This window comes from Mesocricetus auratus, unplaced genomic scaffold, assembly GCF_017639785.1.
Source record: "Mesocricetus auratus isolate SY011 unplaced genomic scaffold, BCM_Maur_2.0 Super-Scaffold_100013, whole genome shotgun sequence".
In the NCBI taxonomy this organism is placed as follows: Eukaryota; Metazoa; Chordata; class Mammalia; order Rodentia; family Cricetidae; genus Mesocricetus; species Mesocricetus auratus.
Genome location: NW_024429196.1, coordinates 23,926,790 through 23,943,111, shown reverse-complemented (window position 1 = coordinate 23,943,111; position 16,322 = coordinate 23,926,790). Strand labels below are relative to the sequence as shown.

Below are 16,322 nucleotides of genomic sequence, written 5' to 3'. Positions count from 1 at the left end.
TGCCTGTAGTCAAATGGCAGAAGACAGCCAACACTAATTAATACTTTTAATCCTCGAGGTAAATCAAGACCCTCAACTTTTTACCACGATCTATAAGCCCTTACCAAAAGCACACTGGTTCTCAGATGTGATTCTGGAGATCTGAAAAGAAATCGTCCACAGGTCTCCAGTAGAGTACATGCCATTTCAATATGATGATGAGAAAAGTCTGACAGCAGCATCTAGAATAATAAGAATGATGAAAAATTACAAAGACAACACATCAATTCTAAGAGAAAGAAAGCAATACATGCATCTGTCTGCAATAACTTGTAATATGTCAATGATGAAAATCAAGATGACTTGAGTGAGTTTTACTGCTGAAAATATTGTTCACCATCAAATTTTTACTAAAATCTTAAATATATTTAACATCTTTCTTTTCAGAAAAGGAAAGAGCTATCAAATTCTTTTCTATATTTATTAGATGTTACATATTTATTTTATTATGGATGTGTGTAGTTTATGTATATGTGTGCACTTACATGGATGGCTTACCTTAAGTGTAAATGGGATCAACTCATCAATACAAAAAAAATATAACTAGCTTATTAGGTAAAACAAAACAAGAACTACTTGTTTGTAAGAAACACATCTCACTAACAAAGATACAAAGATACAGACTAGGTAAGGGACAGAAATCAATGTATAATGCAGATATATAAGGCAAACGAAAGTTGAAAACAAACTCTGACCACATTTAGAAGAGCAAAGAGTTTACTTCAGCTTACAGGTTATAGTCCATGACTGAGGGGAGTCAAGGAAGGAACTCAAGTAGGAACTTGAGGCAGAAGGATACTGCTTGCTGTCTCGCTCATAGACTCATGCTTAACTAGTTTTCTTATACAGTCCAGAAACACTTGCCCAGGGTATGGAGTTGTCCACAGGGGGCTGGATCCTGCAATATCAATTACCAACCAAGGCAGACAGACCCCACAGGTCAATCTGATCTAGGTAATCACTTCCTTTTAGGTTAAGTCAAGGTTAACAACTAAAATAAAGTATATTTACTTAGACAAAATAGCAACATAATAATGTGAACAATTCACAAAAAACATAACAGGGGCTAGGATAGGGAGGCAGGTAATATATTTGCAAAAAAGTGCAGAGTTCAGATTCCTAGCACCAACATAAAAGCTCAGAGGATATAGTGGCAACCTGCATTCCACTGTGCAAGAGACTGAGATAATGAATTCCCAGGAAAACCTGGCTAGTCAGAATACAAATCAGTGAGCACTAATTTCAAGGGAGAAACTCTATCTTAACATACAAAGTGGAGAGAGATGAAGAAAGACACCTGACATCAACTTTGGCTTCACATACTCACGCACACATACATACATTTAACGACAATAAAAAACAGAGCTGGAGAGATGGCTCAGAGCTCTGGCTCCTCTTGCAGAGAACCCAGGTTTGATTCCCAGCACCATACAGTGGTTCACAGGGGGATCTAAAGCCCTATTCTGACCTCCACAGGGACCAAGCATACATGTGGTAGACAGACATACAGGCAAAGCATTCATACAATAAAAAAAAAAAAAACAAATAAAAAAGGTCAGGCAGTGGTGGCGCATGCCTTTAATCCCAGCACTTGGGGGGCAGAGGCAAGTGGATCTGTGAGTTTGAGACCAGTCTGGTCTACAGAACCAGTTCCAGGACAGACTCCAAGACACAGAAACCCTGCCTTGAAAAAAAAAAAAAGATATATATAAAATAACAACAATGAAAAAAGATTCACAATAATGGATAAATATGCAGTGAATATTAGGAATCCTAAGTTTCATAAAACAAACACTAATGGGTAAAAAAGATGACACAGTTCCTAATACAATGGCAGGTGATTTCAAACTCTATGCTCATCTTTATGTAAGTCAGCCAAACTAATATCAACAAAGAGATTTAAGAATTAAGTTAGAAGGTGGGCATGGTGGCACTTCTCTGTTCTATAGGGCAGGAAGGGCTACATAGAGAAACCTTGTATTGAAAAAGCAGAAAAAAAAGTGTTAAATTAGACCATAGGTTAAAACAAATATCTACACAATAGTCATCCAGCAGATATGAAATAAACATTATTTTCAGTAGTCTGTAAAACCACATCTATAACAGATGACATTCTAAGTCACAAAGTTTAAGTCTTAACAAATACAAAAGAATATAAATAATTTTTATATTTTTCAGATCATGATCAAATACTATTAGATACCAATCACACATACACTTTTTAAAAGAAAAAAAATTTACTATCGACACAGCGTTTCTCTATATAGTCTTATATGTCCTGGAGCTCACTATGGAGAACAGGCTGGTCAAACTCGGAAAAATCCTCCTGTCTCTGCCTCTGCCTCTCAAGTGCTGGGATTAAGTCATGCAATAAGCCCAGTCTGAGCAATACACTCTTAAATGGCCAATGGATCACTGAAGAAATCAGGAAGAAAATGTCAGTTCCTAGAATCAAATGAAAATGTAAGTCAAATTTACCAGAACTTTGGGATACAGCTAAGGCAGTTCTAACAGGAAGTTTACAGCTATGAGTGCTTATAATAAAAAGTCAGAGATCTCAGGGCTAGAGAGATAGCTCAGCATTTAGTGCTGCTGATCCTGCAGGGGACCTGAGTTCAGTTCCCAGCACCCAAGCTGGGTGGCTCACAACAACCTGTAACATCAGTTTCAAGGGACTTAACGCACTCTTCTAGTCTCTGCAGGCACCCACACAGAGGTAGCATACACACATGTGGCACACATGTACACACACACACACACACACACACACACACACATTAATCAGTTGAAAAAGGTCAAAGATATCAAATAAATAAATCTAATGATGCACAAAGTATAAGAAAAACAAAAACAAGACAAACCCCCAAAGAGTAAATAGCAAGAAATAAAAATCAGGGAAGAAGTTAATAAAATGGATGCTAAAAGAACAATACATAGACTCAATATAAAGAGTTGGTTTAAAAAAAAATTAAGATTGATCAACAAACCAGAAGACAATCTAAACAAAAGAATGAAAAATAAGATCAAGTTAATTATATTAGAAATGAAAAAGAGGAAATAGAGCAGTGGCTCAGTGGTTAAGAGTACTTGTTCTTGTAGAGGCCCTGGGTTTGGTTCCCAGCACCCACATGATGGCTCATAGTCATTTTTAAATCCAGTTCCAGGAGATTTGATGCTGACTTATGTGGGCACCAGGTGATGCACACACATAGGCAAAACTTTCATATACATAAAATAAATAATTAAAAACTTTTAAATAAAAGATTCCAGTGAAATCCAGAATATCATTATGGAATACTGAAACTCATATTCCAAAAGTACCTGAAAAATATACAAGAAACAAATTCCTAGATATAGATCACATACCAAAATAAAATTCTATTACACAGACCCTTAACCAGCAATAACAATAAATAGAGGTCCCTTAACAAAGAAGCTCAGGACAAGATAGATTCATTACTAAATTCTAGCAAGTGCTTTAAAAAAAAAAAGCCGATACCAATGCTCATGGTCACAAAACTGTTCCTCATTCTATAAAGCCAGTCTTTTTTTTTTTTAAAGATTTATCTATTCTTATGTATACAGTGTTCTGCCTGGATGTATGCCTGCATGCCAGAAAAGGATACCAGATCTCATTATATATGGTTGTGAGCCACCATGTGGTTGTTGGGAATTGAACTTAGGACCTCTGGAAGAGCAGCCAGTGCTCTTAATCCTCTGAGCCATCTCTTTAGCCCCACATAAAGCAAGTCTTATTCTGATACCAAAACTAAAGACACAACAAAAAATTGTCTAGAGCAATTTCCTTGAGGAGCATAGACATAAAAATTCTCAGAAAAAAACTAAACAAAAAACAAAAACTGCAAACCAGGTTAATTAGATGGCTCTGTGAGTAAAAGCACTTGCTGAGAAAGAAATCAGGGGGTTAAAAAAAATCCCATTTACAAAAGCTTAACAAACAACCTGAGGCAGGAGGTAATACAATGAAGTGAAAAGACTTCTACAATGAAAATCTGAAATATCAAAGAATTGAAGACAACACTGGAAGATGGAAAAACCTCCCATACTCATGGACTGGCAGAATTAATGTGTGAAAATGATTATACAATTGAGGGCTGGAAGAGATGGCTCAGCTGTTACGAACACTTGTTGCTCTTTCAGAGGATCCAGGTTCAATTCCCAGTACCCACATGGTGAGTTCACAACCATCTGTAATTCCAGTTCCAGGGGATCTGTGAAATCGTGGAACAAGGGGTCTAGGGAAATTGCTCAGTGGGCCAAATACTTTACCTCTAAGTTTAAGGACCTTAATTTAGATCCTCACAGCTTGCTAGTTACCCAAGCTAGCCAAATGAATGAGCTTCACCTTCAGGCTCACTGAAAAGATCCTGTCACAAGAAATAAGGTGGAGACTATAGAGGAAAACAGCCAACATGAATCTCTGGTCTTCACATGTACATGCATGCTTTTATACACACATACACACACACACACACTCTCTCTCTCTCTCTCTTTCTCCTCTCTCCACCTTCTTTCTCATCCTACACAAAAAACAGTTCAAAACACTTCAACATATAGGCATAGGAACTCCAATAGCTCAAGAACCAACATTAAGGACTGACAAATGGGATCACATGATTTTAAACGCTTGTGTACAGCAAAGGAAGTAAACACCAGAATGATCAGACAACATGCAGCACAAGGAGAATCTGACAAGGGAGCAGTATCTACAATCTATAAAGAACTTCCAAAATTAGATAGTGACAGACAAAACAAAACACCCAATCAAAAATTTCGTTAATAAACTGAATAGACAAGTCTTACAGGAAGAAATACAAGTGACTAAGAAATATGTGAAAAAGTGTTCAAAATCTTTAGCCATTAGGAAAATACAAATTAGACTACATCAAGGGCTGGAGAGATGGCTCAGCAGTTAAGAGCATTGACTGTTCTTTCAAAGGACCTAGGTTTAGTTCCCAACACTCATATGGCACTTGTTTCAGTGCCCTTTTCTGACCTCTGTAGGGACCAGGCACACAATGGTGCATTATTAGACAGATATCCATGCAGGCAAAACACCCACACACAATAATAAATACATCTTAAAAAACAAAACCTAACTTCACTGAGACTTTATGTCACCCATCAGAATAGCTATCATTCAAAACAAACAAGCAAGCAAACAAACAAAAAAGATCGGGAATGCAGAGATGGTTCAATAAACACTTGCCATGCCAACTGTGATGACTTGAGTTTGAATCCCCAGGACATGGTAGTGTGGACCTGTAATCCCAATGCTCCTGCAGCCAGATGGCAGGAAGTGGCAAGAGACTCCCCAGAAAATTTTGAGTCAGATAGTTTACCATGCACGGAAACTCAACAAAGAGATCCTGCCTAAGGTAAAAGTTTGCCTTGTGACCTACACACCTAACCTAGTACATCCCTACCACCATCAACAGAGGCACATACACACAGTCATGTACCCACAAAGAAAACAAATGACAACAAATGCTGATGAGGAACTGGACAGAGAGGAGCCCTTATTTAGATCTTGTAAAAATACAGTCTTGTGCAGCTACTATTCAAAATACCAAAAACAGAACTGCCAAATGACTAACTATACCACTTCTAAGCATATGGCTAGTGGCTATACTATAGAAATACTTGAACATCCATGTTTACTGTTATATTATTGTATACAATAGGCAAGATATGGAATTCTAATAGTAAGGATTCAAAACAATTTTATTTAGTTGTAAGATTGAAATTGTAACATAGGAAAATAGATGGTTATGTTAAGTAAAATAAAGAAGCTTTCTATCATGTGAAATCTATGTTGAACAGTGGTGTGTGTGTGTGTGTGTGTGTGTGTGTGTGTGTGTGTGTGTGTGTAGAAAAGAGAACAATGAGAGAAAAGAAAGAGGTCTAAAGAGGGGTAAGGAACAATAAGGTAATAGAACATATGAAAACTGAGGAGTAATTATCTGGAGGGAGGAGGGAAACTAACAAAACTGGGAAGGAGAGGATAGTGGGGAGGGGTGAAAAGGAACTAGTAAAATAATATATGTGTATGAAAATGTCACAATAAAACCTATTTCTTTGTATGCTAGTCAAAACACTAACTTTAAAATGGGTAAATCTTTTAAAAGTGTGTGGTAATTTGAATGAAAATGGCCCCTATACACTCATAGGAAGTGGCACTATTTGAAAGGATTTGGCCTTGGTGGAGGAAGTATGTCACTGGAGGCAGGCTTTGAGATTTCTAAAGCTCAAGCCCAGCCCAGTGGTTTTCTCTCTTCCGGCTGACTGCTCATCCAGATGTAGCACTCTTAGCTTCTTATCCAGTACCATGTCTGCATGTACACTGCCATGCCTCCCACCATGATAACAATAGACTAAACCTCTGAACTGTAAACCAGCCCCAATTGAATGTTTTCCTTTACAAGAGTTGTGGTCATGGTTGTCTCTTCACAGCAATAGAAACCCTAACTAACAGGATAAAGCAGACATATGAAGTATTTATTGAAAATGACAGAAAACAAACATACAAAATGTTATAAAAGCTGGGCTTAAGTACCTGGGGCAAGAATATAGTAAGCTTGAGAAACTCTCCAAAAAAAAAAAAAAAAGGATAAAAATCCCTGCAGATTAATCTGTGCATATACTGATGGTTATTTTCTTGAAATAAATTCTTAGAAACAGAATTCTATGTCAGGAAACATGTATACTTCCTCCAGAGATTACACAAAAATCTATTAATATATTTAAACCATCTCCAGCACGGCTCCCAGTCACTCTTAGATAGCTGCCCGAGGTCTGCCTGAGACATTCTCTGCTATTAAGCACTCTCCTGAGACTCCCTAGGGAAGCTAAGGATGCTTAATGCTCTGAATATTTACAATGATTATTAGTATTTTTAAACTGTAAAAACATGCAGTTTAAATAGAAATTTGTTTTAGAAGAAAATTTTTAGAAAAAGATTGATCATTTAAAATGCAGGTTTATCAATTCTGCTCTAACTTTACCACATAAAATTAATGTTATTATTTGATTTCTAATTTAATTTCATAATGGACAGAAAACATAATCTGAAGTATTTCAGTAAACAATAATATTAATTAAAAGTTTGGTAAATTGTTCATCAAACTCTACTCTATTTCTTCCTAGTCATTACTGTGATTATTTCTTTATGTATTTTGAAGTTATGCTATCAGATGTATAATATTTTCTTGTTAAGATGGCCTCTCCATAAATCAGAGAGATTCTGTTCAATATGCTTACTGCCTCACAAACTTTGTTAACAGTTTGGTGAGACCAGTTTCTTGACTAGTATTTATACAGTGTACTTTGTCTTTTTACTTTAGCCTATTTTGTCTACATCTTTAAGACCATCCATCTCATAGATAGCACCAAGTTGTTTTTTCTTTTGTTTTTTGGTTTTTCAAAACAAGGTTTCTCCGTGTAACAGCACTGGCTGCCCTGGGAATCTCTCTGTAAACCAGGCTGTACCAAGTTACTTTAATTAGTTATTGTATTTTTATACTTTTTACTTGATATACTTTGTCCCTTTTATTTAATTACTGAAATTACTACATTTGTATCTACTATCTTATTAATTGTTTTCTATTTGCTCACATATTAATAATATTTCTTTTGGCAAATTAAGTTAATCAAATATTAATCATTTCATTTTCTATAACTTATTAGTAAAACAAAAATTTTCTATTAAAAACATTGAAGCACTTACCAATTAATCAAATATTTAATCATTTCATTTTATCTATAACTTATAAATAAAACAATTTTTTTCTATTAAAAACATTGCAGTACTTACCTTTAAACAATGCAGTGTATCATTTTTGGTGAACATCTTAAACTTGGTTAGTTCTCCAATAAAACGGACTGTTTTGTTCTTTGTTTCAATATTGATCTGGTCCTTTTTTCGTACCTATAAATTAAAAGACACTGCTTAGATAATCAATATTTTGAATACCTGTGGTAAGAACTAGTTTAACATATTTTAACTCACTTCAAATATTTCAAATAAATTGGAAAAGGTTTCTTGTCTTCAAATTATTTTAAGGAAAAATTTTCCCAAGTTGTCCACACCAGTTCTAGAAAATTCTTTGCAAAACTGCTCCATGATCAAATAATTTGGGGAACCAACACAATGTTTTTTCAGGTTTAAAGAAGCCCTCAAAGTAAACCATTTAGTTTAAATCAACATTTCGTAAGTTAATTTAGTGATCTAAGCAATTTTATCAGTTATCAATACTATCAATTAATAGCACATCAGATTAATATTTTAAGAACACACTTTAGGAAATGCTGCTTTAAAAAATATAAATGCTAAAAGCTCATTTAATTGAAAAATATTTTCATGTTATTTACTATGAACTATGTACATATTTTTCATAATTCACTACAAAGAAACATGGAATATATTCACTGTTGTTTTCATTACCAGAAATAATCATGTGTCAGAGTTCAAATCCTTTGCAAGTGTGAGCTCTACACTAATTCGTAAATTAAAAAAAATCAAATGTAGTGAAATTCCACTAAAACAGTATGTATAATATGGACACACTGAGATAAGTGTAATTAGATTTAACTGTAGGATTGTATTTTCATATGAAATTCAAATTTATAGTCTAGAAATCATTATGTAAACAATGATCATGAGATGGTAGCATCTTCAATTAATTCAATACTCTTTCCAGAATATTATCCACATATTTTATCTAGAATACTTACAACATTCAGGGAAATAAATGATAGTTGTTTCTCTTCTGGTGCAGTAGGGGAAGGTGTAAGGATTCAGGCATTATGCTGGCCTGCCCCTGTCACCAGGCAGAATGCACTCAGGTAGTACCCAATCAGCCCAGGGTCCCATGATTGCATAGTCTGCACACACAGGTGCAAAGGACCTCTTTAAAAGACAGACCCCTGCCCACTTACATTCACTTCTCTTTCCACTCTTTCCTGCGGCAGACAGGATTTTTCCTGTCTCCCTCCTCTTCTCTTCTCTCCTCCTCCTTCCCCCCTTTTCTAATAAAACTTCTCACTTAAGCTCTGTCTGCCTGCCATGGAATCCACGCATAAGATTCCCCTCAACTTTATCCTAACAGAAGGGGTATGGAGAGACACAGGGAAAGTGGGAGAAAGGAGAAAGATGTCAAAAGTATTAAATGAGTTGACTAGAATGAACACCATGATTCAAATTTCCCAGCTATCAACTGAAATTTACTTCACTCATCCATGACAGAATTCCAAGTTTTAAAAGGGGGGAGGGCTAATATTATCTGCAGCCATATACTTCATGATCATTATTTTATTGAACTTTTCTAAAACAGACAACTAAACACTCAATGGGATTTGACTTTTAGGTATCTACTTTCTATAGCTAACAGAGATAAGTATTTAGACTTTTTAGAATTTTAGTGATTTTTGTTTGATTGAGATAGGGTCTTACTATGATTGACTGACTGACTGACTGACTGACTGACTGGCTGACTGATTGAGAGGGTCTTACTAGGTAGCCTTTGCAATAATCCTCCTGTCTCTGCCTCATGGGAGCTAGGATTATAGGTGTGTGATACCATACCCAGTCTCTTTAGTGATGACTTTAAAAATAAAACCACATTTATTAAAACCCCAGAGCAAACTAGGAGGCCATTATTACTCAATCTAACCCAAAGTATCAACAAACGTATATCAAGCAAAAACAAAATAAAAAACATTCCAAAAAACTTCATTGTAGTCATATTATTTGCAGATAAATGATACCTTTGTGATTAGAGACAAACAAAAAACACAGCCAGAGCAGAACAAGTACATGTTCTATCTCTGAGCTCCCACCAAGTCCTACAAGCTATTTTGAAATTTATTAGCTACTATAGTTAGCCTTTCTTGTCACCCAACTGCACTCCACACACCTATGAGCTACTCTCTTTGCATTTCTCCCCACCTTCAACCCTTCTCAGATTTTGGAATCACTTTTTAAAAATATTTGTTTTTATTTTATGTTTATGTGCAAGTGCCTGCAAATATGTATGTGCACCATGTGTGTGCCTGGTGTTTGTGAAGGCTGAGAAGGCATGCCACGTTCCTTGGAAATGGAGTTACAGGTGGCTATAAGTCACCACGAGGGTGTTGGCAACAATCAAACTCAGCTCCTTTGAAAGAAAAGCGAGTACTCTTTTTTTCTTTTCTTCTTTTTTGGTTTTTCGAGACAGGGTTTCTCTGTATTGTCTTGGAGACTGTCCTGGAACTCGCTTTGTAGACCAGGCTGGCCTCGAACTCAGAGATAAACCTGCCTCTGCCTCCTGAGTGCTGGGATTAAAGGCGTACGCCGCCAACGCCCAGTGAGCCAGTACTCTTAACCACAGCCATCTCTCCTGCCTACAAATCACTATTTTCCTCCCTATTTCTATGTAATCTATTTTTTCTTTCCTTCAGAACTATGAAAACTTAAAAAGTTCATGGAAGACCAATGATCTCCATTTCTGTTGTTCAGAAGAAAAGCTGAAAACATTTTAAAAGACTGTAATGGGGTAAGGGGGAAACCACACTAACTTATCCTAACTCCTCAATTCAGTATTCTTCACTATCATTTCTTTAAAATTTATAATCAAAGACATATCAAAAAATTTAAGCAAAACTACACTTGCTCTTAGCCAAAAGGCAGAGAAGCAATACTTCTGTAAATGAGAAGCAATACTTCTGTAAATGTAGACCAACAACACGAATTTGTTTATATATTAAGTTCAGTGATTACTATGGCAAGATTTTACTTACATTACCAATTATTCTTAACAAAAATGTTGCTTCCAGTTCAATATTTAAAGGCAGATAAAACTAGATTAATCACTGTTAGTGTGTATCACCAAATAACCTCTTCAGATATGTCCACCATAAATCTTTAAACGTATTCTATGTAAATCATTTACTACTCCCCTATAAAAAACAAACTGTTGGCCCTTCTAGAAGGGCTAATAGATACATGTCCAAAAACACACTTTTTCCCTCTATAATTTGTTCTTTTGACTTTTTTTTTTTTGATTTTACGAGACAGGTTTCTCTGTATTGTTTTGGAGGCTGTCGGTCCAGCCTGGCCTCGAACTCACAGAGATCTGCCCGCCTCTGCCTCCCAAGTGCTGGGATTAAAGGCGTGGGCAGCCACCGCCCGGCTTGTTCTTTTGACTTTATATTAACTTTATCCACTAATTCAATACTTTTCTACAAATCTATTTTCTGCCAATTTTGTAATCTGTTCTGAGTTTATAAAAAAGTAAATTTGCCATAATTTGCATAAATAATTCTTATTTTGGTGGAACATTAGTTTCAAAAGATGCACAGTCAACCTACTGGGTCAGGGAGTGACGGCCGAAGATAAATCTGGAACTTTACTAACACACTTTGCCTCATAGTTTTCACTTACTTTTTTATGTTCTATTGTACATAAAATATTATAATTGCAAATGTAAGTTTAAAATCATATACATATAATAAAAATACAGATATACTGCATAAACATATTTGTATTCAACTTATTTTGACCAATTGTTTTAGTGTGACTATGAATGTTTCTTTTTCGAAGCTTATGTGTTGAATACTGTGGGAAAACTCTGGGAAGCAGGCTCTAAGTTGGAGAAGTAGATCACTCTGGTTGTGCCTTAGAAGGTTATACCTGGTTCCTGCTTTCTTCTTCATTCTCTATTTCCCATCCATTGTGACATTCCAGCCACCGTGATGGTCTCCCCCAAACACAGGGAGTCAAGCAATCATGGATTCAACTCCTGAAGATGAACAAAATGTGCCCTTTCTCTCTTAAGTTGTTTACATGAGGTATTATGGTCAGTTGTGAAAAGTTAATGCATCAATAATGAATTTTAATTTAAAAAATGTAGAAAAGACAATTTTTTAGGATGTCAGTGAAGATGATTTGCTTAAACAAAAGCTGCCCTCTCCCTCATTTAAGAAGGAGACTCTGATGAAAGTTTGGAAGACAAAGAATACTAGAAACAAAAATATTCCTCATAGTTACACTATTCAAAGACAAAATTTTATAAAAACCATTTTTTAAGTGACTGTATCACCTTGGCATCGTGATTATCTGACCCTTTTTAAAAATCCTACAGTTGGGCTTTGAGGTGATCAGTTTTTCCTAGTACAGTTCATGATGTAAACAAAGCTTTTTAATTCTTTTGTCAGAGCTGTTCAATGTATGAATGTCTCTAACAATCTTGAAACATATTGCCGAACTGTTTTATCTAAATTCTTACCTGATTGAAGTATATAAGAATGTTGATTTCTCACTTCTATTAGCTTTATTGATCTGTCAAATTAGCAAATCCATTGTTTAACTAGAATTTCTTTGACTACATATAGTTTTATCAGCTTTACTTCTCAGCTGAGATTCTTAAGGGGGCAAATATGATCATATTGTGGCAATATAGTGGACCTAGATAGAAGACAGAGACAGGGAAACCTGGTTAAAGAGCTATTGTCAAAACTCGAGCTGTGGATTATGAAAGACAGTGGCAGCAGGTATGATGAGAAGTAGCTAGAACTGGAGTGTTTCAGAATGTTGTGACAACAAGAATTTGGTGAACACAGACACTGAATCTGAGAGAACCTTAACAGTTGAATAAAATATACTGAGTTTATGGGGAAAATACAAAAGTAAATCCAATGAAGTAAAATATAAAGATGTTCTTTGAAGAAAATAATCAGTCTGTTTTGTGGATACAACTGGTTTGTAGAAAGAAAAAAAAACACAACTGTCTATGCACTGGAAAGGCTCTAGCAAGATATACACATCTGGTGACTTAAAGTTGTTGGGAAACATTAATTGAAGCCAGACAATTCTATTCCCACTCAAAAAGCAGAATTGAGCCATGTGTGGTAGTACACACCTGGAATCCCAGCACTTGGAAGATGGAACAAAGAGGATTAATTCAAAGCCAGGCTCTGCTACGATTATGAATTTGAAACTGGCCTGAATTACATGAAATCCTGTCTCAAACAAAAAAGTAGTGCAAAAGAAGACTAAGGAATCTCAACATATAAATCTAGCTTTAAAAAGATAACAGTGATAAAGATAAGATCCAGGATAATGATATTTATATTAGGTACTATACCATATAAAGATTATCTCATTTAATTCTTAGGACAAATGCTACTTCAAAGAGCAAAATTATTCTCATTAAACAGACCTGCTTAGCACCTGAGTAACTAAGTCCTAGTCATGATATTAACCGGGAGGAACAAGAATAATGCCTTCTAAAAAATCAGGAGAGTCCAGTGGTTTAGAATCTACAAGGATATCAACTAGTAGGTAATCAGGAAATTTGGTGGTCCCTATCAAGGATATTGCTATAGTGGTTTAAGAAAAACAAAAAAGAAAAAATTATAGCCTAACAAAATCCCAATAAAAGGAAACAACAACAACAACAACAAAGGGATGTGGTGGCACATGCCTATTATCCCAATAGAGGCTGGAGGATCTGAAGCTCAAGGTCATCCCCCACTACACAGTGAACTGGAGGCAAGCCTGGGATACGAAAGTCCCTGTCTCAAAATGAGGATATGAAAGATGAGTGTTGTAGGGTGTAGTGTGTTAATCAGATTGACACATGTGGGTTTTGTAGCTGCTACTTTGTTTTCATTTGATAATAGTTGTACACAAAACACATTTAATGCCTAAGGGAAATAAGTTAGGAAAGAGAGTGTGCAGATTAGGAAGATAGAAAGGAGAGATCCTGGGAGAGATGGAAAGCAATCAATTACTTCAACTAACTTCTATTCTAAGAACAGTGGGTCCCCAAGATTGCAGGAGTATAAATTATGCCAATACCTTCAACTTCTGCTTCAATTTTCAGGGTAGGAGAAGTATGCATGTATAGAATGCTCTTAATTGTACATTTTACACCAACTGCACTAATCATACTTAGTCCAACAATTTGTGTTTTGCTTAATTTAGGGTTTGGTTGAGAGACTGATGCTTATAATTGATATAGTGCCTTCATAGTGCTCACAGGTATAATAGATCCTCATTGGTACAAGGGATCAATTACATACTAAGAATATGACTTTTGCTGTATCTATTCCTGAAGTAGCAGCATTTATCAAAGTGTGTTCTTTATCATACTCCTCCTACTACATTCACAGAGCACAATTACCCTAATGAAGTTTTGAGAAGTTTTATAATAAAACAAAACAAAACAAAACTGTTAAGCTTTAATGAGCTCAGTTTTTCTCAAGTTCTCTAAACACAGAAACCTTACCTGGCTCCCTATTGTCTATGAAAATCTAAAACACACTTAAGCAAAACATAGCCCAGGAAAATTTTAATCATAAAGATAGCAACAAATAAACATTACAAGAAGTAATTAGAGATTAATCTGTCCCTCATGAGATTTTCTGGCTCTGAACTCCCCCTAATAAATCATTATGCAAGTATACAATCATAATTTATTATTTCCCTCTTGCTTTTACATTTACGTCATATTTGTGAACTATATTGTGCGGTTCCTGGCCTTGGGAATTATCTGCTCTCTTTTGAGTGCTCAGCAATACTACTGACTTGTAAACAGTGAATACAATAGTGTTTACTAAACATAGCAAACAATAGTTTTATTGGTATTCCAAACAACTAATTGTAAAGTTTTGTGAATGTAACTTTTCTCCAGCTATGCTAACATCCTAACTTAAGTTGTTTCAAAGTCTACCAATGTCCACTTTTAGTCACTAGCAGTGTCATTTTCAAACTTGTATTTGAGGCTCTATCATATCACTTCCACAAGATGACTGGGTAACTAGGGTCCATGAGTACTACTAATAGAGTCTGCTCAGGTTTATAGAACTGGAAAGGAAGGGAAGCTGCCTGGTAAAAGATCTTTGGTATTTACCAGAGTACTGTTTAAAGAACTTGATACTATCCAAGATAAAAATTCTTAAGACAAGAATCAATAAAACACAGGCAACAGCAGAATTCAATGATGTCTTAGAATTTATGAAAGCTATTATACTTCCTATTTTTGGAATTCAACACCTAAAGAGGCATCTACGGGGCAGCATATCCAACTTTCTTCATGGCTAATTCTCCTTTTTCAGGGGTCAACAATAAGGTCTGTGTCTTGACCTTGAAGAATGATTTTTTTTTACTTTGTAAAAATAAAAACTACAGTACCTATAATGGGATGAAAAAACAGTAACAGCTCCCCTCCTACAACTTTAAGCATTACTAAGTAGTCCTACACTTAAAAAAAATTTAGAATTCCATAAATCCTCAACTATTGTGCCACTATCAATTTAAAAAGTACACTTATCAACAAAATGATTATTTTCAATCAAAGAACCTTCACTCAACTTATTAGAATATATACATATTACAAAATAAATACTTAAATACATACATGAAATCTGAAATCCCCCCTCAGCATGGAACAAAGATCCTCTGCTACATCAGACATGCAGGGATGCAATGTAGCAACCAATCTTGCATAAAATGGTAGCAAATCCAACCTGCAAAAGTTATATGTGATATGTGTAAAAAGAAAGACATACCAGAAATATTTCATTTTAAAACTTAAACTTTCTCAGATTTACTCACATAGTAAATAATTTTTAAAAAGCTAATCATTCAGACATGCCAATTATTGCCATTATGGAGTTTCTGAAAATTCAGTAAGCCTCGTAAAAGTGTATCAATAGCCTGGCATTTTCTAGTCTATATTTTGATTAGGTATGTAATTTTGGTACATGAAATGACATGTGAAGAAAATGTATTCTGACATGGTTTAAATTTTTAATTACATAATTACTTAGTAACAGAATATTTACAAACCTAAAGGCAACTTAAATAGTACAAGTTAGAATCCTTTTAAACTATTTCCTTCCTTTATCCAGAGGTAAATCATTTGGAAATACCAATTTCTGAAGTAAGAAAGTAATCAAGAACTAAAAAGTACCTAAGATATTAAGATAATATCAAAAGATGCAAATGAACTTTATCACAAAACCCATTCAGATCATCACATAAGATCTCACGCTAGCCAATGGCAGTATGTGGCATTCGTGCTGTCGCTTCACTCCACTGACAGATCACTCTTTCCCATCAAATGTGGATGCGGCTCCAGAATCCTGCTTATGTAATCCAATACTCTAGGCAATCACTGCTAACTGGAATTAACATACAAACTACAATTTATTTCCATTCCTATCACAGCTATTACCTTACTGGCTTGATTATTTAGCTATTCAACACTCAGCAGATCACA

General features: G+C 35.3%; 1 protein-coding gene across 1 annotated transcript in view; it reads right to left on the bottom strand.

Annotated features, from left to right (window-relative positions):
• The window catches only part of Upf2 (UPF2 regulator of nonsense mediated mRNA decay), a 101,230-nt gene that overhangs the window by 29,414 nt on the left and 55,494 nt on the right, over positions 1-16,322 (bottom strand). Inside the window, 3 exon segments of the mRNA XM_040755526.1 lie at positions 105-221; positions 7,874-7,987; positions 15,459-15,567. Of these exon segments, the coding sequence (XP_040611460.1) occupies positions 105-221; positions 7,874-7,987; positions 15,459-15,567 (340 nt within the window).